This window comes from Macadamia integrifolia, chromosome 5, assembly GCF_013358625.1.
Source record: "Macadamia integrifolia cultivar HAES 741 chromosome 5, SCU_Mint_v3, whole genome shotgun sequence".
NCBI classification, from domain to species: Eukaryota; Viridiplantae; Streptophyta; class Magnoliopsida; order Proteales; family Proteaceae; genus Macadamia; species Macadamia integrifolia.
Window position 1 is genome coordinate 6598910 of NC_056561.1, and position 22717 is coordinate 6621626.

Here is a 22717-nt window from a genome sequence, read left to right on the forward strand (position 1 = left end):
GAATCATCTATTAGGCAATGAAAATAGTCCAAGATCCAATTTGACACCTTCAACCAAATTGCACCACATGAAAAAAGATATGATTTTGATTTCATAGATTCTCTTCCTCTCTTCGGTTCATATATAGATTAAAAAATTTATAGAAACGCAACCCTAAAAGCGATGTAGAAGGTAATGGAAAAATAATAACAAACAATACACACAAGTTTACAAGGTTCAGTAAGATTGCCTACGTCTTCGGTGAGATGAGATTTTGCTTCACTATCAATGGAAAATAGAGTTACAACACTCGTCCTCACACCTCTTAGTATTGCTTGTATTATAGAGAAAGAAAACTTTGTTACAAATATATAGCGAAAAAACCCTAATCTAAAAAATGCAAAACTGCCCTCACATAAAAAATTCGAGGCACCTACACCAGTACTCCCTGGATTAAATTACGATGGAATACAAGATATCCACATCAACAAAATTGACGATTATAAATAAAATAGAAAACGATTCATCTCACTCAAATACTGGCCTACCATCTATTGGGTTAGTTTACAAAATAATGATTAATTTAATAGCAACAATTGTTGCATCATATTTGAAACATAAATTATGTAGAATGTCTTGAAACTGATAACTATAACTATTATAAAGTACGGATTGAAATGATGGTTGATTTTAAAAATGGATTAACAAAACCATATTTGCTAATGGAAGAAATAATTTGTTTATCATGCGAGAGTGGAGAAGGAATCAAAATTGAGAAAACAAGGAACAAGAGAGGGAAAGCAAAGGTGAAACAGTTCCACGTCATCGATCCACGCCACTCCTCAAAACTCTTCCTTAATCGTCAATCCCCAATCGAACGGTCGAAACAGTTCCTCTTAACCCCAAAACCCCGCCAACCCAAAATTTCAAATTTCAGACGAGAAACCAAGCCCCAATCTATATAAACCACTTCCTTCGCTATTTCCCTCAACCTCACCATTCATTAACTCAAATCTCGTACTCTCTTTCCCTTCTCTGCTTTTCTTTCATCTCTGCCTCTAGGATTTCTTAATCGCTGCAACAATGTCTGGTCGTGGAAAGGGAGGCAAGGGTTTGGGCAAGGGAGGAGCGAAGCGTCACCGTAAGGTTCTAAGGGATAACATCCAGGGTATCACCAAGCCTGCAATTCGTCGTCTCGCAAGACGTGGTGGTGTGAAACGTATTAGTGGTCTGATATACGAGGAGACTCGTGGTGTTCTCAAGATCTTCTTGGAGAACGTCATCCGTGATGCTGTGACTTATACTGAGCATGCTCGTCGTAAGACTGTGACCGCCATGGACGTGGTTTATGCTCTCAAGCGCCAGGGCAGAACTCTCTATGGTTTCGGTGGTTAGAGTTTTAGGGTTCTCTGATCTCCCAGTTCTGGATAGAATGGAAGATAGCTTCGGTTTCTTTTCTACTCTTTTGGTGTTAACTAAGTTTGTAAAAATGTTCAGATCTTCTGAACGATCAATGTCTGTGATATCTCAACTTTCAATTAAAATGAAAAGAAAATTATGTTCTTTCGAAATTTCTTCCTATCGCTCTGTGTTCTTCCAATTTTTTTTGTTACGAATCATGCTAGTGCGAGCCAGGTGCGCACTAAACGTTACTGAATGGAATGTCTTGATGGTTTTTTACAGATTTCCAATAATGATCCGATTTTGGAATATTATTCCACGAAAAGTCTACATTTGGTGGTTGATGTTATCAAGGGTTTTATGGTAATTCGACATTTTTGAGCATTATAGCATTTCTTTTCCTTTAGTTCGAATTTGGCGCACGTTAGCCTGATCTGAAACCTGCTAAAGTGAGCTAATCGTGTCTCTCTCTAGTTGCCGCGCTAGCTTTTAGTTCAGATTCATACATAAAGGCGTAAAGCTTCGGCTGTCCTGTTGCTATCAGTTGGATACCTCCTTGGCATGAAAGCGAGAAATCAACAACTTACAACAATAGAAAAGATTGGAACCCTAACCCTAGGCTACTTCTTGTTCTTCATTTTTTTCAGTATTGATGAGTTTTACTGTGATCTGAAATTGGAAGGCAATGGTGGGGGCCGTTCAGCTCGGCGTTTTGGCTGCGTGCATCGTCCTCTTTGTTCCCATGGGGATGGCGGGTTGGCATCTGAGTCGCAACAAGATGCTTTTCTTTAGCGGAGCCCTCTTCATAACCCTTGCAGTAGGTGTTCATCTCACGCCTTACTTTCCTTCGATTTCTGATCTTGTGAATTCAGTTTCATCTGTTGTGACTGAGAATCGTTATTCTTGTATCTCGTTTCTACATGAGATTGTCTGGGATGTGACACCAGTTAGGGTTAGTGAAGTTTTGAGGAATAATTATAGTTATGAAGCCTCATGGGCTTGGGCAAAATCTACGCCAGTGGTTGCTTGTGGGTTTCAGAAACTGAGTCGTTCTGATGCTTCTGATCTGCTTAATGGATCTTGGATTGTTGTAGCTGGGGATTCGCAAGCACGTCTGGTTGTTCTGTCGCTGCTGAATTTGGTTATGGGTCCCAGGGAGGTGGAATCGGTGAGGGGAGATCTTTTTAAGCGCCACAGTGATTACCGTGCTGTGATTGATGAAATTGGGTTGAAATTGGATTTCGTGTGGGCTCCTTATAATAGGAACTTGACTAATCTTTTGATGGATTTCAAGGGCAAACATCAATATCCTGATGTTTTGGTAATGGGTTCTGGCCTGTGGCATATGCTACGCATCACTGATGCATCAGATTATGGTGCTTCTCTAGGATGGGTGAGGAAGTCAGTGGTTTCACTAATGCCAATCCCCCGGGATTATGATAACGATGGGTCGGTCACAGGTTCCATTTCCATGAGATCACCTCACATGTTTTGGCTTGGCATGCCAACATTGGTAAATTCAATGTTGAATACAGAGGAGAAAAGGCTGAAGATGAATAGTGCGATGCAAGATGCTTATGATAGAGAGCTTTATGAAAGTAAGCTTTTGCGCCAGTCTGGGGGCCCGATGTTGCTGCTCGATTTCCAATCTTTGAGTAGAAATTGTGGGATTCAGTGTGCAGTTGATGGGATGCATTATGATGAAGCAGTTTATGAAGCTGCAGTTCACATCATACTTAATGCATTGCTTATTGAATCTCATCAGCAGCTATGAAGGGGGTGACTCATCAGCAGCTTTGGAGGGGGTGACTCTTTGCTTGCTTCCCATTCTTTGCATCTTCATTGACAATGAATAATTCCATTTGGGGGGGGGGGGCATCCTCGCAAGAGGTGGGTCTTTTAGTTTTTATTTCATCATCTCTTCCCCAACAGTTAAGGTAGTTTAGCATTGATTTTTTCCCCATTGTTTTTCCTTCTCCTTTATCTTTGTCTGGAGAATAGAAGGGAGCAGGGAAATGATTTTTTCCCCATGTATTAATATGTGTTCATATTCACCTGTACTTTATGGTCAGAGGAGGGATGAGATATTTTACACATTCAATTTTGAGGTGAACAGTTTGAATAGTTGCACTTGTAGCATCATGTTTCTCAATTTAAAAGCTGTGGAGATTTTTTGGTTTTCTCCTGTTTGGATTTTTTTTAGTTGCATTTCAAGGTTTGTAGCACTACTTTGAAGCAAAATTGGTATCTTCAAGTGTTACTGACTTTTCTTTTATTTTCCTCATTATTTAAATTAATGGGAGGGATTATGCATTTCTTTTCCATAGAAGTTATTTGTTGTTAAAGGAAAGAATAGGAAAGCTATCGTCATCATTTTGTAGTTTGAGAATACCTATTTACCTCTTTGGCTGATCATTTAAGAATGCTTGCTGGGCTTGGAAGAGTACGCATCTCAGCTTCATGTTATATTGACAAACTTTCGTCACTATATATGAATGTTTAGGATGCATGCATTTTACTTCTATGATCTATTTAGTATTTACCATGACCAAGTATGTCTCTAACATGACTTTCCGATGCTTCTTGTAATTGTTTTAGTCAATGAAAACCTTCATTTACTGGTATCCATTGATTTCTATAGGCTTCCCATGATTTGACCCTTTTCGGGTTCAACTGTGTAATGCTTTGTTTCTATTGCCTGGTAATAGTTGTTCCATGTTAAATTTTCATCAAGTTAGTAAATTAGTTTGATTGTTTTTTCTGTTTCTCAGCCTAATTGATTTATATTCCACCTAGATTATCTCATGTATTTACCATGGTTACCCATGTTTATTTGTGGAAGAAATTAGGAGTAGCTTCACAGTTGAGTGTTATTTTTCACCCATATTTACTAAAGGAAGAAGTGAGGAGCAGCTTCACAGTCTGAATGTTATTTGTCATTTCTCTTTTGGAACTATGTCAGAAACGAAGGTGCTTTCTCATCCGCGCTTGTTAGAGGGTCTTAGTGGGTTTATCCGAGTTTCAAGGAGGTAATTTTAAAGTGGCCTTAATAGCATGGATATTTCATTTGTCTACCCAGGTGGACTGGTCACTTTGACAGAATAATTTTCTGTACAAGTTGGGTTTCAAAGAGATTGGAAGGGGCTGTCAGTTCAAAATCTCGGTCAAAACCACAAAATTTCACGAAATATTTTGGTTTTTGCGAAGGTTGAAATGAAACTGGGTGCAACTAAGTGGGAATACAGGGTTTCGACCTTAATTTCGGCCGAATCGTTTTGGTACAAAAAAATGCATATAAAAGCACTGTTTTGATCGACCCATTTCGTGAGTTTTGAGTGGTTTTGCCTGTCAGAGGGGGAAAAAGTCCAGAAAACCACAGATTTGGTCTTTTTGGCCAAATCCCCTACATTTCTTGGTGGAACAAAGTGTTGGGGACTACTACATTGCATCTTCAACGATGATTTTCTGCATTTGGAACAAGATTTGTGTAAGATACAAACTTAGAGGTATACCTTGATGCAGTCGTGTTGACGTGGATGGACTGGCACATCTCGCTGTGGAAGCCTAAGACAAGACAGAACCGGCCCAACCTGAATTTTGGGTCTAAGAAGTGCTGGTAGAGATTTATTTCTACATTGGGATAATATGCAATTTGTGTAGATTACATAAGAATTATTTTGTTTAGTTTCCTAATTTTAGCAGTGTTGTTTTAATATTTGCTATTAGGAGTCTCTATATCTTTAAATATACTCATGTAACCTATGATGAGAAGACAGAAATTGAAGAATTTAGTGATTGTGGTGATGTTGTGTTCTGTTAGGCTGTGGGCCTTCACCTTCATCCGTTTATCGAAATCTCTTTCCCACCCTCAGGTACGTCTGGTTCCTCATTTCTTAGTCTATTTTCCTATCCCAGTTACTGTTACTTATTTCCCCCTTTTTTCTTTTAAGTTCTCTTTTTCGCTCCCCTGCTAAGCTTACTGTGGCCATAACTGGTTTCTGTACCAATAGTTTCCGGACTTGGTTGAGTTTGTCGGAAACTCCATTAAGACAGCTCAAGAGAACTGAATTGTCCTTCCTCATCCCTAACCCGTTCACCTTCAAACTTGAGGCATGAACTACCTTCCTTGGGCAATCAGGACCCTAGAAGACCAGACCTGGAAAGTGCCTTTTGTTGGGCAAGCAAAGGTTGAGATTCAACCTGGTTTTAACCCCTTCTGCCAGATTTGGTTGCAGGTCATTTAATCTTTGTTTTCCTATCTGCTGGGATGGTTATTACTTGCTGTCAACAGGGTTAATGTTGTGATTTCCACCTAAAATTTCAGGTTCATTGGTGATCTTGGGAGGGAGTGTTCTCCTCTTCGAAGTCTTGTTGGTTTTTCCGTCCTGGTTCACAGATGCGAGGTTATCGTAGGTTATCTTTAAACCCCTTTTTTGTATTTTCCAAAATTGCCCTCGCTTTATATCCTTGTTCTCTTTTATCCTTATTTTTATCATCCCTTCAAGTTTTTCCCTGTTGAATAATAAATTCCTCTTAAATTCTTTTTTCTTTTATTCTACTAAATGGCCCCTTGAAAATTCTGGTTAATTACCAGGTTGCCATTACCTCTTTATAATTGGGCTGTATCTCTTAGGGTGGCCCATAGCGGTCCCAAACGGGGTTTTCGAACCTGTGATTGCACCATTCCTTTTCCCCTGAAGGTTTTGAGCCTTCCCAGCTCTCTATGGTACTGACATAGAGTTGGAGGAACGGTTTCGTAGTGGTGTTTTACCCTTGGTCGTACACTTGTACTTGACTACTTGTGACACTTGTACATTGTGTAATATTAAGTGTTTTTTCCCTTCTTTTATAAAGCTTGTTTTAGTTTTTTCATTGAATTTTGTGTGCTCTAATACTAAATTGTGTGTTGAATAGTCTATATTTGAGAAAGTATGCAGCAGGGTCGGGTGTACACTAAAATCTAGGGTATGAAACCAAAATATTTTTTTAGATTTTGTTTTTTCAATGCAATAGTTTCTAATCTGTTTAGAAATGCTTAATTAGGATTTCTACAGAAAAGAGTCGACGGTTGAGCTCTCGTTCTCTATCTGGTCAGGTTATAGAACTTATAGGTGCTTTGCTTTCTCTTATCTTTCTTATTCTAAAATATTTATCTCTTCTTTTCTCATTCTTCTTTCTGCTCTTATTTTCCCTCTTCTTTTATCGTCGAATTTTCATTTTCATAAAAGAAGAGAAAAAAGGAATTTTTTTTTCATCATGTACAACAATTTGGCCAAACAAAATTGCCAGCCAAAACATGGAGAGTTTTGGTCGAAACCTTAAACATTTCTGTTTCGAACCCTAGTACCAAGGTCCAAACCGAAATCTTGAACCGTGCCCTTGGGTTATGAGTACACTGGTGTTTCTGAGTAGACATGATTAAGAATTTGATGAAGCTTTTGGTAATGTCAATTGTGAGGTGAGTGATCTGTAGTTTTCCAATCACAGTTTATTCACAGAAAATATCAGAGTTGACCCAATATCTCTTTGCACAAGTATAGATGGGTGACTTAATTTACACACCCTGAAGTCTCTTGGTGTATGTTGTTTGCTGGTAACACTCTTTTTGTTGATGAGACCAGAGGACAAACACATCCGAGGCTAAATCAGAGATCCTTTGGTCCTATTCAGACACAACTCACTAATTTGTCCTCTTTTGTTGCTAAATCAATTCTCAGTTTCTATTTTGATTCATACTTGCTACTCTTTGATCTAGTTGCTGATTTTCTGTAGTAACTAAATCTGAAACTTTGTTTCAGTAGCTTACTAATTTGGTACTGTTTTGATTTCTCCAGATCTGGCCATTGGATTAACTCCCAACTTTGGAACCTTAATTCATATTTCCTCTGGGCTATTCTATTGAAATTTGGACCAGATCAGAGATCCTTTGGTCTTATTGCTGGATTTCTCTCCAGTTTGATCATTTTTTGCTCTAAGGTTTTGGGTTCTTTTGGAATCCTAACCTAAATCTTTAGGAGGTCTATAATCTCATTAAGTTGACCTCAGTTGAGGCAGGGAGGTGGAAAAGGATGGAGACTAGGGGTGAGAAGAGATGAGAAAGTAGATGCTGTGATTCTGAGCAGATTGAAATGGGGTGGGGAACAGGATTTCACAATGTGTGGTCAACCCAAATTTATTTTTACAAGATCTTACTTGCATTGTGGATGGAAATGCATTTTGGACATGGGGAACATCTTAGTCTGCAAACAGTTACTGTGAAGAGGTTTCTTTTGACCTTTTCAAAATTCAACTTTGTGATGATTATTTGAATAGGAATTGGCCAATAGGGTAATGCTGGTTAGCTCTTTCAACTGGAAGGAGAAGGGTTTGGGCAAGTAAGTTCCTGAAAAGAAGAGCTCAGTTGGGCTATCAGACCTGTATGTAGGCCTGGGCGCAAGAATTTTGCCACGTGCCATATAGGCAGAACTCAGGACCAATATATGAAGGGATACCACCTGAAATATTGTGCGCCCAAAATAACACTTGATCAGATGATCTTTTCCTCTCCCCACTTGTTTTTTTCAGAGCTTTGTAATACTGCTTTCTAAACTTTATTTGGTCCACCAAGCAAATAGAGAAAAGGTTACATGGTTATGATTGTTTGTTTTAGTTGGATTTCTTGTCTTGTTAATCTCTTTAGATGGGCCTATCTACTTAAATTTCAATTAAAGCAATGATGGATACTATGTCATCTTTTTTTTTAAAGGGGTGTGATGGAGGCGTATGCCATTGCAAGTAGTAATCCATCCAAAGAGAAGAAAGCTCCTTAATTTTACCAATTGTTGGAGAGGAGGAAAAAAGTTGGAATAGTGAATATGCCAATAACTTCATATTCTCCATTTTTCAATAGAATGCACATCTTGCCAAGCACAGTGCACTGTGTGCCACTTTGGTTACATGGCCAATCTGGACTGTTGATTACATTTGGAATGCTGTCAATTAGCTGTATGTGAAATTTAGTGACCACTACTCTAACTCAACCATATGTTGTCCGTCTTCATTTGACCTTTCCCCCTGTACTTTCAACCATTCATATATTGTGTCCACCTTGACTTCTTAACCACTGTTTTGAGTATCTTTAGCCATGTGTATGAATTTTATTAGGCTAAAATTTGACAGGTGGACAGTGGACTGTAGGGCCCACCTGTGCCCCAAATTTGAGTATCAGGTGAGCTGCCATTTTGGAGTTATAGGCTGGCCGTTATGCCTGGCCTGGCACTATGGATGTTACATTACAACTTTCCCTTTTCTTTATTAGTTTTTGGGTGAATTTTTTTTCTGCTCCCTTTTAATATTTTATATTGGTTGATTGGAATTATTTTGTCTCATATAAGTAAATGAACATTTATAGAGTTGGCAATTCTTATGGATTTTTTTCAAGGCTTAGTTGTTCCTAGGTAAGGGTTAATACTTGCACGGTTGCACCTTCCCCTCCTGGTGGGATGAGAAAATGTCCGAAGTCTTTTGAGGCTTTACCACTTTCTATTCCATGGGATAAAGTGGGATGGACCCTTCAGAACACTAACCATTCAATCAGTATTTATAATGATGTAACATTATTTAGCTAGTTGAGGGTGTTTTCTTGTACTAGTTCTGGACCACTCTTCTTATTTTCAATTAAGTATTCTTATCTTGAGGCTCTGTTTCTTTGGATGTAAAATGTTCTGAAGTAAAATGAATCTGAGAATTTTTTTACTACCAAGCACTATTTTGGGGTGACATGAAAGAAAAGAGAAGGATCAGTATCTCAGATCCGAAGTGCATAAATGACTTCAACTCAAAATTACAGAAATTCATTTACACCCTAAATCATTTCTTCCTCAAAATCCTTGAGTTATAGACTTGAACATTGGGTGAGATAAGGAACCTGCAAAGGTCACACACTGGCTGCAAGCAGAGACGACTCAGAGTGGTAAAATGGTTGAAGCCAGAAAGGTAAAATGATGGACAGCCTTGATGACTTCCCTCCCCCCTTGCTTTATTTCGGAGATTATTGGACCATGTTTTCTTCCATGGCAGTTGGAGCCCTCTTGGCAATAAGATCCCCTTTCATTTATATCCATCAATTTATTTATTTATTTATTTATTATTATTTTTTATCCGGAGCATGCTTCCTTATGGTGATTCCAGGCTTCTCTCTCCTTTTTCCTCCCTCTAGCTAATCTGACCTTAGTTTTGTGGGTTTCATTTGCAGTTCTTTTTGTGTTGATTCCTGCTACAGATTTGTCAATTTTGCTCATCCGTTGAGCAGGTAACGTCAATTTACTATTATTGGATTGCGGATTTGATTTTGCTGTCATTTTTGCACAAACTGATTTCCAGTTTCAGGTCCTGCGATTTGTGGATTTTTGTTTTTGTTTTTATGATTTTTTTTAGGAATTCAGATTTAAACCTGAAATTTTCTGAGCCTGTAAGACATAATTTTGCCTCTTTGAATTTGGTTGCTTAGTGCAATCAAATTATGATTGTTGAGAAGCCCTTTCTTTAAACTCCTCTCATGTCGAATACTGTTCTCTCTCTCTCTGTTCTGTTTCTTCATTGTTATTTTTTCGATCTGCTTTATTCTTTTGTCCTTGCAAACATTGGTTTCAGATTACCATTCTTGGTGAGCAGATATTTTTCTTAAAGGATTCTTCTTCTGCAGCTATTTTCATACTTGAACATACAAAACCCTTCTTCATGATGCATAATTGTTTTTTTCCTTTCCACAGGTGGAATATATAGCATGATTCATTTATTCAAGTTGATAAATCCGTCAAGCTTCTAAAATTAAACTCGCCTCACCTCTTTGAGATCAGATGCATGCCTCTGTGGATGATATCTTCCTGATGTTGTTTCCTTTAAACTTTTTAGAATTGTTAGCACTTGACACAGTTCCCTCTTAGCTATTAACTTAATCAATGTTGTTTTCTAGATCTGAAAAAACAGGAAAAAGGGCGTACTCAGTGCACAAGGCTCCCACCACTGCAGGGCCTAGGGAGGGTAATAATGTACTCAGCCTTATCCCCACTTCACGGATAGGCTGTTTCCTAACTTGAACCCGTGACCAATTGGCCACAATGGAGAAACCTTACTGTTGAATCAAAGTCCAACCTATAGATCTAGATGTTCTCTGACATTAGCATTCTCTACACCAAAAATAGAAGCATCCTCAAATTTTTTTCCTGCATATTATTAGGAAGATGTTAACCACTGTAGTGCTGATGGTTTTTGGGCAGAATGTTTTTAACCGTTAATGATCCTTATTGTTTGGCTATTGAATCTAGGTACCTTCGCAGGATTGACATGATTTTGTCCTGACATGTATTACCTATGATTAGTGAATTGCCTGGTTCTTCTTTTGGAATTCCTTTAATGCAATAATCTGGTATTGCAGATCCATGAAGAAAAGTCAAGGTCTTCTGTTGACTTGCTCCCCCTCTACTGGCTCAAAGGTGGGAGATAAATCATATTGAGAAGCTCCTTTTCTCTGGGCAGATGTTTATCAGGATAGTCAAATTTTGTGGATGGATAGACCTCATGGTCTTCCATATGTCAAAAGTTTCGGCCTAACCGGAGTTTGCTTAGTGGCAAAATAAAGCTATGGACTACAAAAGGGTGCATGGATACATGGATGGCTGAAAATACAAAGATGAATTGTTATACATGGGAGGATCTCTAATTGAATTTGAATATGAAATTTGACTGGTGGCTAATTCAAATCTTAGTTTGTCTATCAAATGGTCAGAATCGCCACATCACTTTGCTACTGGTTGAAAATGATGAACCGTATTGATTAGCTTGAGAATGGGACAGTGAAAGCAAACATTTCCCTTTTCTTCCCGTGCTTTTGGCTGAATGTGGAGAAATATCGTTTGTATGTTAGAAACTGTAGCAAGTCATCTACATCGAAATAGTAACTTCAAACAAAATATGGAAAAATAATAATTTGTCCTCTATTGAAATGGTGAAATTAGAAAATAAGGGCCTAGTTAACAACTTAGTTTTTCTTTTTTCTTTTTGTTAACGACGGGTTTTCAGGCGTTTTGCCTGATTAGTCTCGTGGGTCCATACTAACCTCACAATCACATGGATTGGGTCATATCAGGGTTGAAAGAGAGTTATTCAATTTTTATTGAAAGTAATGAAGAGCACTAAACATCTGTATGTGAGTGGTCCAAGGCCCTAGTGGAAGCCGAACTTAAATTTATAAATTATTTTATTGGCTATAAGTTTGAATTTATGTGTGTGAGAGAGAGAGCCCTAAATTGACACCTTTGGCTACATTTGGTTGCAAGGAAAACAGAAGGTAAGAGAAATGAAAATTTCAAATCTGATAAAGAAACTTTTGTTACCTTGTATAGTTATATAATCACATCGGATCACGTTGGCTAATGATCATAAAAGGTTTTTTTTTTTTTTTTTTTTTTATTATTAATTTGGAAAGTTTACTGCCCTTTAAGTTTCCCTTGCCATCAAACGTACCCTAAAGTTTTTTTTTTTTCAAAATATTCATCTCACAATTTGTACTTTCACCATCTTCCTTAAGAGCTTTTACTTAAACTTGTGGTTCGGAATCATATTGGCTTATATTTGTCTTTCATATAACCACTATTCACACTTTTCTCACCTCTTTACAACAACATAGGTTACATAGTCTTATCCAACTAAATGGGATTGGCTATATGGATCTTTGACTTTCGATCAGTTCTCTCAGAAATCATACAAGATATGAGGTCTAGCTAAGCATGTCTTCCCTCACTACTTCTTCTATAGTTATTTTAAGTTTGCCTACAACTCTTTTGGTTCCCTCCATATTAGGGCATCTAAATGAAGTCACTCCTTCATATTATGGCATCCAAAGGTCTTTGTTTGGCATAGCTAAGCGACCTCAAACGATTATATCTAAGCTTATCATGAATCAGAGCTACTTCCAACTCAGTTTTAATATGATTATTTTTTGCTTTCTTATTCTTAGTTTTCTTGCACATCCTCATCTCCACTACACACAATTTATTTAAATGACAGTCCTTAATTGTCCAACATGTCGCCCCATATATCATAGGTAGACAAATGATAGTCCAATGAAAATTTTCTTAGAACTTTAATGCAATATATTGATCACACAAAACTCCAGAAACACTTCTTCACTTCATCCACCCTATTTTAGTCCTTTAGGCATCGTCATCCTATACTTCACCTTCTTTACTTACGATTAATCCCAAATATCTAAAATACTCACTTCGAGGAATCTCCCTCTCACTAATCTTTATTACCTCATTATCCATCCTAGTATAGCTAAGTCACAAACTATATACTCTGTCTTAATTCTACTTATCTTCGACCTTTTGATTCCAAAGCTGAGCTATAGAGATCAAACGACTATACCAATCAACAAGGTCATGTGGAGATTAAAGAGGGTTCTTCATAATTAGAATGAACAAAAGGGAAATGTATTTTATTATCCATCCTAGGATAGTTAAGTCACAAACTATATACTACATCTTAGAGATCAGGCGAGACATAAAGTTTTATGAAAAAAAAAAAAAAACAATTTTTGTTGAGAGTGGGATTTGAACCCACGCCCTTTCGGACCAGAACCTTAATCTGGCGCCTTAGACCAACTCGGCCATCTCAACCGATGGTATAAAATGACCAAATTATATATATTTACTCAAATTTATAAAGTTTCTGACACAAGAGATGAAACTAAAGTAGTAAAATATGCTAAAAAAATAAAATAAAAAATTCAGATGGTTAAATAGGACGTGTATTGTTGCTCCTTATGTGGCCTTGTTTCACTGAAATGGACATAGACTTGGATTATTATTATTATTTTTAAATTTATGAATAAAATTCATTTTATTGACAAGAACAGTTTTTGATATAACACAACAACAACAATCATAACTTTTTCTCATTTTAATGGGATCCACTATATGGATCTAATATGAATCAAAGTAAAAGAAAAAAAATAAAAAAATAAGAGCAACAAGGAACAATATTTAGAAGTCCTTTTTGATTTATATAAGGTATTGTTTGGTTGTTCGGATAATTCAGATTGAAGCAATTGGATGTCCGTGATAGATCGATAGAAATACTCTAACACTCCACCTTTGTCATATATTGCACACATCATACTAGCTAGATATTAGACAAGAGTTTATATCTTCTATGAAAAAAACAAGAATTTGTAATTTTTTTTTTGGATAAAGGAATTTGTATTGTTCAAGCATTGTTATTTTGGGTATTTATCAGGCTTGCTGTTATACTATGCCTAAATATTATCCCTTCCATGTTGAACCAAGAAGAAAAAAAGAATCAATAGTAAAAAAAAGATAATATCTCACAAAATATTTAAAGATTTTGTCCAATGTGTATCTCTATTAGTGGGCTTTTTGCTTACATCAAAATCTTGTTTTTATCCATATATGAAAATAAATTCAAAACCTACCAAAAGACAAAAAGACCAAAGCTTTAAAAATGTTTGAGAAGTCGATGATTATGAAATGAATCCATGCACGTTAACGTATACACTAACTAGAAGATTTTAATAAATCATAGTTTGTTTGGTTGCAAGTAAAAGATCGAAAAAGAAATATTTGTTACCTAACATGATTGTAATTTGTATAACTTGAAATTCTCATCATATTTTAGAAAGATCAACTTTCTTTTCACCCATGGTGAAGAAACAATCTCTTAAACCACAGTATATGAGTGTTGGATTAGACTTCGGTGGTGGTATCTTAACAATTGATACTCTTAATACCCATAGAAGACTCCACCCATTATATAGTCAAATTATTTTATTCACTTAACCTTGCATGTCCAACGAAAAAAAGATAAAACTAACAACCAATATAATAGGGGGCATTGATAGAACCTATGCTCCCCCAGAGAGAACATTCTCCCTTAATAATCATACTTTTCAAGTGCAATCTCCTTGGAGGTAAGATGGATGGAGATTCTATTTCATTGGTGCTCACCCACATGGGGAGGCACCCCTGTTTACTCCAAGTGCAATCTATTGGCAACATCAGAGTCGTTCTCTTATGGGTCCCACACAAGAGAATCAAACTTGTGATACCGTCCAATTGTCCAAAGAAAATAAAAAGAAAAGGAACTATTTGGAGTAAACAGGTCGAGAGGAAAAAAAATCGAAGCTTTGGCGCTCTTCTTCACCCAACGTTCTCTTGATCTCTCTTATTACTCTTTCTTCTTTCGTTCGGAGTTCTTCACATATAGACCCCCAAGGAAATTGGGTATCTCTCCATCTCCTGTTTTACTATTCATTTCGTAAAACCCATTTTTTCTATTCAATTCTCGGTGTGCTCTTTTCTGTATTTGATGTTGTTGGTATCTGGAATTTGATGGGATGAGTATAACCATAAACCCATCTTCTATTCTCTGTGCTGATGCTTTATCTGTTCAATTTTTTTTCTTACTGTGATTGTTAATGTTAAGCAGTGAGATATATTTTTGTTCCTCATTTCTTTTAGCTCCTATGCTGGGTTTTCTATCGACTGAATCACTAAGTTGCTAGTCATCCTTGGCGCAATTTCGGAAAATAATAGTCTTAAGGATCTGATGTTGCTATTTTTATGTATCTTCTGGTTCTCTGTATATCAAATTTGTATTGTATTGATTTATTTGAAGGTTGCTCTCTGGCCTGTTGTGAGGGTCTGGGGAGTCAATTCCACCCACTGTAACCCCTTCTATGATTTACCAATAAAGGATGAAACTCAAGAGTCTCTTCGGTATCATATGTAATAGACAATTCAAAATTTTACCTGTTAGCAAGCACAATACCAAGTAAAGTACCCTATTCACATTTATTAACCATGTCTATTTTGGTACCAAAATCAGAAGAATGTTGGACTGATTTTTGAGGCTTTGAACGTTTTCTATGCCTACTTCAATATTCGAAGTTGTTTTGCCAACCATTGTCCTTTAACCAGTGGAAGCAGTCAGAAACTTATGTAATGCTTCCTGCTACAATGTGGTTCATTTGGAGGAAGAAACAGTGTAGCTTTTTGTACTATGCAGTGCTTACATTTAGAGTGACAGCTACTAAAGATAGAGAGCTGGTTTTTATTTTGGATAAAGTTTATGGAGATTTAGGGAACTGAGAATCCATGACAAGTGGGCTAATTGGGTTAGGTTTAATCCTGCTGTGTTTGGGGAAGGATACCCCTTTCTTTTTGTTTAACTCTGATGTACTCACCCTTGAGTAAAAATTTATTCATTTATTTTTGTGGGAGGGGGTTATTTCTCCCCCTTAATGAAAAAAGGGAAAAGAAATAAAATTACTAGACTGCATGATGATGATGATGGTGATGGTACACCATGGTGCATTTATGGCATTGTCTACCATATGAAGGCCTTTTTCCAACTTTTCTTTCTCCAATTATCTCGTTGCATCTAACCATTTGGTTCTTAACAATGGCAAGTATTATATTGTTCGTTGATGATTCCAAAATATGTAGTGTTATGTGGTTATGTGCTCATATCTAGATCCATTGCCTCTCTATGAAGTTCATTTGTGGCATTGTTCTCTGTATGAAGGTCTTTTTCCCACTTTTCTTTGTCCAATTTCCTTGTTTCCATTTAACCATTTGGTTCTTAATGCTGCCAAGTATTATTAATTGTTGGTTGACAATGCTGAGAAATTTCTCTTCCTCTTTTTATTTTTTTAGGTGGGGGGGGGGGTGAGTGGGTGGCATGGGGCGGGGCGGGTGTTCATTGTTTATGGAGCATCATATTTTCAAGCATTGTTGAGAGGAAGAGAGGGGATTTTGATGTCGAAAGGAATGTTCGTTTAGAGGATTGCTTAGGCATTGGGTTAAAGCTATTGGTTATCCTTCAGGGTTAGCACGGAGAAAGTTAAGGCTCTTGGTTATCCTTCTTTACTCTCATAGGTAGCGAAGCCAGATACTTATCCGGTGGACGTAGGGCTTGAGGGCTTCCAAGCTGAACCAAGTAAAAGTTACCTTTCATGCTTGTGGCTTTCTTTGGTCCAGTCTTTGCCCCCCACCCCCACCTCAATTATTTGACTGCACAGAACATGCAGTTGTGGGCCTACAATTCATACACATGTTGTTTAGATTATACTACTTGTTTAATGTAGGGAATTGCAGCCTTGCTTAGTTGGTATAGTATGCAATTGTCAGCTAATAGAAATTGGATGACTTGGAGCATTTTTTATATATGATATCGATTTTAGTTGTCTGTTTCCTTTTTTATATTGGTTGAGTCTCAGTTCCTTTAATTTTGGAGAAGGCTGAGCTCTAATGTGGTTCCTCCTCCCCCCCTCCTCCCTTCAATTCTAAAGCATTGCTGCATTTGTGTAACTTCATTGAATGAATTCATGTTATTCCACCCTACCAATGCATTTGTTGGATTCTTCCTTATGCATCCATTTTCCATTGTTTGATTTTGTTAATCTTTTTCTCCCAAAATTTTGTTCAGTTTCTACTTATTTGGGGAACTGACATGGAGCCCCAAATAGAAGCCAGCGCTCTTAAACCGACTCTGCCCTCCATTAGAACAAAAGAGGATCAATGGAGCAGTAAACCAGTAAGATATAAAGCTGAGAATTTCTTAGGTTGCTTTGTTTCTATGACAATTTCGTAAATAAGATTTTCCTTTGCAAAGGATAACAAAGTTTTATGATGAGTTCAGTGATTAAAGCTTAAATTTGTATTTCTTTATGAGATTTTCCATGATAATGGGGTGGGCTTTGAAGCCTTTATTAATGTGTTCTTTTGTTATGAGGAGTGCTCATGTGGTATATCCAGACCATCAAAATCAAGTGATCCCGCCGATTAGCTACATGTACAGTTCCCTTGTCAATCAGCTCCATGGGCCACCTTTTTTTTCCCCCTGTATGAGCGAAACCCTTAATTATTCTGGTTTTCCTTTAAGAAGTGATTCGGTTTTGCCATATTACATAAGGTTATGGAGATTAACTTGACACATGTAAAGGGAATGACCTGGAAAAAATATGGATCTCTTTTACCTGCCAAGTTGGCTCCCGTGTGTAAAAACTGTTCGGAAACAGCAGTATTTTGCTGTTTTTCATGGTAGCAACCATGACCTATTTCTTCATCGAGGGTCCAAAATTAAGAATATCAGTCCCCTTTCACAAGCCCCTTCTAGCTCCTCCTTTTACTTGTTATTTGCATGTTTCACCCAAGGTAACTTGAACCTTGTCATCTCTGCAGGTCTCATACAAAATGTCTGCCAGAAGTGCCCAGATCCGCCTTGTGAGCTCCCATCTTGAGGTTTATGAACCATGTAATGATTCGTTTGCAGTGGTTGATGCACTACTAGCTGACAGAACACACTTGTTAGAGCATAGGCCAACGTTGTGTATGGAATTAGGTTGTGGTAGTGGTTATGTGATCACATCACTTGCTATAAGGCTTAGACAGGAGGGTGCTGGTTGCAGTTACTTTCCAAGTGATACTAGCCCACATGCAGTGAAAGTGACTTGTGAAACATTTGAGGCACATGGGGTCCATGCAGAGGTTTTATTGACTGATATTGTATCTGGGTTGGAGAGACGATTGGCAGGTATGGTGGACATGATGGTTGTGAACCCACCTTATGTTCCAACACCAGAAGACGAAGTGGGTCGCAGTGGGATTGCTTCTGCTTGGGCAGGAGGTGAGAATGGGAGGAGTGTCATTGACAGAATCCTGCCTATTGCAGACAAACTTTTGTCGAACAGGGGCTGTTTGTACATGGTCACGCTAGCTGCTAACAACCCCTCTCAAATATGCCATATAATGAGAGAGAAGGGCTATGCTTCCCGAATTGTTGTTCAGAGATCAACTGAGGAAGAGAGCCTCCATGTTATGAAATTCTGGCGAGATTCTGAAATTCAAGTGGGAACAAAGGAGCAACTAACAGAAAATAAAACAACTCCTTCAGTGGTAATGGACTCTCTACTGACACAGTTTCCACGCTTGGCTTTTTGGAGAAGTGGCAGCTGCAGTAGCTGAATACAAAGCAAACAGGCATGCTCATTTTGTTTTGTAATTACTGGAATTGTAGATGCATGGATTTGTTTGTTTCTTCTGCTTTATATGTTGGTATTTTGATGGATTCAGATGTAGCATAGTACACCAGAAACAAGTAGTTCTCTTTCACTATTCTCATTCTGAATGTGAAAAGTATGTCATTGAGTCTATTCTGGCAACCCTTATTCGAGTTGCTTGGAGTATACATTTGGGCAACTGGGGTGTAGTTTAAGTTGTGAGGGGCTTCTTAAATTAAAAAGGAGCATTCCTGTGTTTCATAATTGTAGAGATTTTTAATTTCTACTTCCTGTTCTAGTTTTGTATTTTAATCCTTGATTTGGGTACTTGGTTTGAGAATGGCAGCAGCTGGCTAGCTCTAGAATTTTTCCATAAATAGCCAATTTTGGGTGAATATATTCTACATTTGAATGCAGATCAGTCTCCTGTGAATGACTAAACCACATGGATGGGCATTAATGACTGAAAAAGGAAACCTTAGGAAGAGTCTTTATTTATTTCAGTGTTATCCCTTCAGAGCCAAGAAGGATTTCTTCGCTAATCAATTTACAACTTGAATGTTTTTAACTAGAATCACATGTTCCAGCAGAAATCTAGAAAATGGACCGCTGGGTTTTTATCAGGTGCTTCTAAAATTCTCTTGCATTAGAAATGCATCTATTATTACTAAACTATTAAGATGAACAGGGCTTTGGGAGAAAGTTCTGCAAATATTTTGTAATACATTTTCTTGCATTTTTATTAAGCATTTTATGAAATTAACTTGTCTTCACTATTATGTAGGGTTTAACATCTTCACTTTGCTTCCTTCTCGGATTGGCCTAGCTCCTGGTGGCAAGGTTGAGATCCATCCTCTGTTGGAGCATATGGTTTTCTTATAATGAATTGGTTCCTGATGAAGCTAGCCTCAAGGATGCCCCAGATCACCACTGTATTCTAAAGAAGCTTCGTCAGTCTCTCTGGATTTTCTGGTGGTGGTGAACCTGAGAGCAGAGTCCATGATTGTGGGAAGCAAATTGGAGGGCCTTGTCTGCTTTTTGAGAAGAAACTCATCAACTGATCAGTTTGCATGGACAATTATGCCTTGCCATGTTAGTTGACATAAGATTTTTTCGGTAGAACACACACATGGTGTCTTAAATAATGTTGCTTGTTGTCTTATGGCTGTGTGCCAACTTGGTTGTGTATGGGTGCGGAAAACCACTCATTTTTCTGGTCTGTTTTGAATTGTGATTGTGATCACCAAAGTGTGCCTTCTGCTGGTGGGTTACTCGTCTAATGAGATTTTAATCTAATAAAAGATCAAATTAAATTCTGAATAGAGTAAATATATTCTTTGCAAAACTAGTTGATTAAGCATTTAAGACTTCAATTTGGAGTAAACTAATTCAGTAGAAAATTCACTTTTTTTTGGGGGTAGAATTATAAATTCACATAGACTTGAGAATGAAAAAAGTTCATTTCTATAAAAAAAAAGAAAAGAAATTACTTACATGAAACTGGAATTAAAAATAAATAAATAAAAAATTCCAGTAAAACATATTATAATGGTAATTTTCCATTCTCACACCCATTACATATGAGCATTTCTAAATAATTAAGAAAATATTCTAAATAAATCGTCTGAAAATTGTCTTGGGTAGAGATGACCCAGAGACCTACATTACATAAATGGTCTGAGCTTGTGCATAGATTTTGGAAAAAAAAAGAAAAAAAAGTCATGGGTGGTTAAGTATCAAAATTTATATATAATATATTAAACAGGAGAGGGACAACGCACCCACCATGGCCGATTTGAAAACCCAACTACCAATAAAAGAATTATGTCTCTTCACCATTTTGCTTGGAGTGGGTACACTCTTGGATTTATTGGTGGAAACAAGGAAGAAACACCTCATAGAATACACCTAGTTTGAGTTTAAAAGCTTCAATAGTTTTGCATTCATCTCTCTCTCTCTCTCTCTCTCTCTCTCTCTCTCTCTCTCTGTGACCCACATACACCCACACACCAAGCAAAAGAAAACAAGTTAAACTCTGCAAGGCATTTCTTATTTCCAAGATAATGTAGTGTACAAACAGGGAGAGGGTTCCTCATGCCGACACAGCGTTGGAAACAGTTTCGTAAACAGGGAGGCCCACATATGGTCAGGATGGGAGAGAGTGGCAAAGCATCCCCACATTGTCAGCATAGAGATCTTTCTCCTATATAATACAAGAATTTTCCATCCACGGCCACCATCTACATTATGAGCTACTTCAAAACTCATAAATTGATTTTTATCCCAAAAGTCACTTCCATGGCATTGCCCAACCCCTTCCACCCAACACTCAACCCTAGGTAAGGCAGATATCCTCTTACCTTGTTGGTTTTCCCTCACAGAGTGACTGAAAACTACCCATCTCTCCCAATATTCTGTGTCCTAAGAGACCAAAACCTTGTTGCAGAATCACCATTTGCATCAGTAATCAACCCCCCCTTCCCTCTCTTTCAGAGAAAACAAGAGTGGAATTTGGTTTCCAAACTATCTTTGTGCTGGTTGTCTTTGTTGCAAGTGTTCTATCACCGGAATTGTTTCCCTTCAAAGGTCTGCCCAAAATTCCAGTCCTTGGGTGCAACATTGTAGGAAGTAACTGTGACCGCATCACTAGCAGAAACCTCAAATGAGAGGGGTTGATTCTTTAGGTCGGCATTTATGTGCCAGGTTTGGCCCCAATTCCTTCCCATCTGTAGCCACCCTGTGTTTGATCCCTTGATCTTTACAGCTACTATATCTCCAGCACCCGCAACATTGCTGATCAAGACTGAGTAGAAATTGCCAGAGCCATCAATTCTAAATCGCATTCCTCCTTCCTTTCTGCATCGTATTCTGCTCCAACAGAACCAACAAAGTTAAGAGAGTGCAAATCTTGAGAAATCTCATTAAAATAAATGATCAAATGAAATATCCAAAGGCCAAATAATAACAAGACAACAAAATAGCAGCTTACTAAGGGTGACAATCACTTACAGAACTACCAGTTTACTCAGGTAGCTGAAATTTCTCCTGAACTAAATTCATATCAATTTTCACAGTTTTCACTTGGTATTTTCCAGCCTGGCTTAGATAGAACTAATGAAACCCTGAATTTGAAAAAGAATGCCTAACCTGCATGGTTTTCCCAAGTTATGTTGATTGAGATGTTGACTGATCTCAATCTACATGTTTAAGAAAATCAGACTGTCTTTGTTCAGATGGGGTCACCTCTACCTCCCTTTTTTTTTTGGGGAGTGGGGGGTGGGGGTGTGTGAGTGTGTGTGTGGGGTAAAAAAACAAAAAAAAGAATTACATCTCGAGTATCCACAGCTACCAGCGATAAGGGGAACAAGGGAGGTGAGAAGCAGAATCTCAGCATGAATCTAAGCTTGAAGATGGTCCAAAGTTGGTTAATCTGCATCTTTGTTAGCTTCTCTAGACCCATGATTGAATCTCAATTTATGGATTTTGTTTGCTTTCGACCTTAAGGTCTTCAATGACCGACCACATTTTCCATGGGATATCTTTCCTTCATTGACTGGCTACCTCCCAAAGAACTCTCTTCGATGCAAGAACTGCAGTTTAAGTTCAGTTGATTTACAAAAGTTTTGCTTCTTGGACAACCTTAAGCAATCAATACTGTATCCAAGAAATAGCAAAAAGATGAATAAGTGGTGACGGTTGAGCACCTATTGATGATTCTTGAATTAGGTATGGTTCCTAGGATTTGGTTAGCAGTATCCTCTTATCTCCCAGGCATATTTAAGGCCATTGAAGGCATGGTGCTCAGAAGATTAAGATGCCCAAATGCCTTACAACTTAGCAAAGTAGAAGTCTTCCCAAGAATAATAAAATAATTGGATCTGTCTGAGGATTGATGGACCACAGGCCCATTATACAAACTTAACCTTCACTACTACAAAAAAGGATGGTCAGTGGACCCTTTAGTGCAGCACCAACAAGCATCAAACAGAAGGGAGGGGAATCAAACAATGGGCTTAACCCAAAAAGGGGAGAACTTAAGGCACCATTGGCCATTTTCTTGGGCTCAAAGCCTCATGTTTTCTGGAAAGGACTGAGACATCCTGGAGCAAGAACCTGGAAAGGACTTTCTTGACCAACTTTGGAGGAATGCTTGGTAATAAAGCTAGACTACACCATGTGACAGGAATTTCAGTCACCACCTTTTCCCAATCTTCTTTCTTACACTGTACAGAACAGAAATACATAATCTCCTCTCTCCCCCACCACACACACCCCCCA

General features: G+C 37.8%; 4 protein-coding genes and 1 non-coding gene across 24 annotated transcripts in view; 3 read left to right on the forward strand and 2 right to left on the reverse strand.

The window, feature by feature from the left end:
• The first annotated feature begins 952 nt into the window (after positions 1-952).
• On the forward strand, positions 953-1550 carry LOC122078477 (histone H4). The gene has a single exon (XM_042644476.1). The coding sequence runs from the start codon at positions 1063-1065 to the stop codon at positions 1372-1374; it is 312 nt and encodes a 103-aa protein (XP_042500410.1). The 5' UTR covers positions 953-1062; the 3' UTR covers positions 1375-1550.
• A 298-nt stretch (positions 1551-1848) lies between these two features.
• LOC122078475 lies at positions 1849-11120 on the forward strand. Of its 19 annotated transcripts, none has more exons than XM_042644471.1 (3): positions 1849-5793; positions 9614-9670; positions 10796-11120. In XM_042644471.1, exon 1 carries the CDS (start codon positions 2066-2068, stop codon positions 3152-3154), a length of 1089 nt encoding a protein of 362 aa, XP_042500405.1. In that variant the 5' UTR covers positions 1849-2065; the 3' UTR covers positions 3155-5793; positions 9614-9670; positions 10796-11120. The 19 variants fall into 19 exon arrangements, with proteins under 19 accessions (XP_042500405.1, XP_042500406.1, XP_042500404.1 ...); XM_042644472.1 differs by having other exon boundaries at positions 1849-5789; XM_042644470.1 differs by having other exon boundaries at positions 1849-5783; positions 10334-11120.
• A 1836-nt stretch (positions 11121-12956) lies between these two features.
• TRNAL-AAG lies at positions 12957-13037 on the reverse strand. Its single transcript has one exon. It is a non-coding gene; the product is annotated as a tRNA-Leu (tRNA).
• A 1490-nt stretch (positions 13038-14527) lies between these two features.
• Positions 14528-19761, forward strand: LOC122078798 (methyltransferase N6AMT1-like). Of its 2 annotated transcripts, XM_042644932.1 has the most exons (4): positions 14534-14660; positions 16867-16974; positions 17622-18419; positions 19224-19761. In XM_042644932.1, the coding sequence occupies exons 2-3, from the start codon at positions 16891-16893 to the stop codon at positions 18402-18404; spliced, it is 867 nt and encodes a 288-aa protein (XP_042500866.1). In that variant the 5' UTR covers positions 14534-14660; positions 16867-16890; the 3' UTR covers positions 18405-18419; positions 19224-19761. The 2 variants fall into 2 exon arrangements, with proteins under 2 accessions (XP_042500867.1, XP_042500866.1); XM_042644933.1 differs by lacking the exon at positions 16867-16974 and having other exon boundaries at positions 14528-14660.
• Positions 19762-20467: 706 nt separating this feature from the next.
• LOC122078398 (expansin-A13-like) overlaps positions 20468-22717 on the reverse strand; it is a 4057-nt gene continuing 1807 nt past the window's right edge. Inside the window, exon 2 of the mRNA XM_042644368.1 lies at positions 20468-21307. Within this exon, the coding sequence (XP_042500302.1) occupies positions 21001-21307 (307 nt within the window). The 3' untranslated portion in view covers positions 20468-21000. The remainder of the gene's footprint in view (positions 21308-22717) is intronic.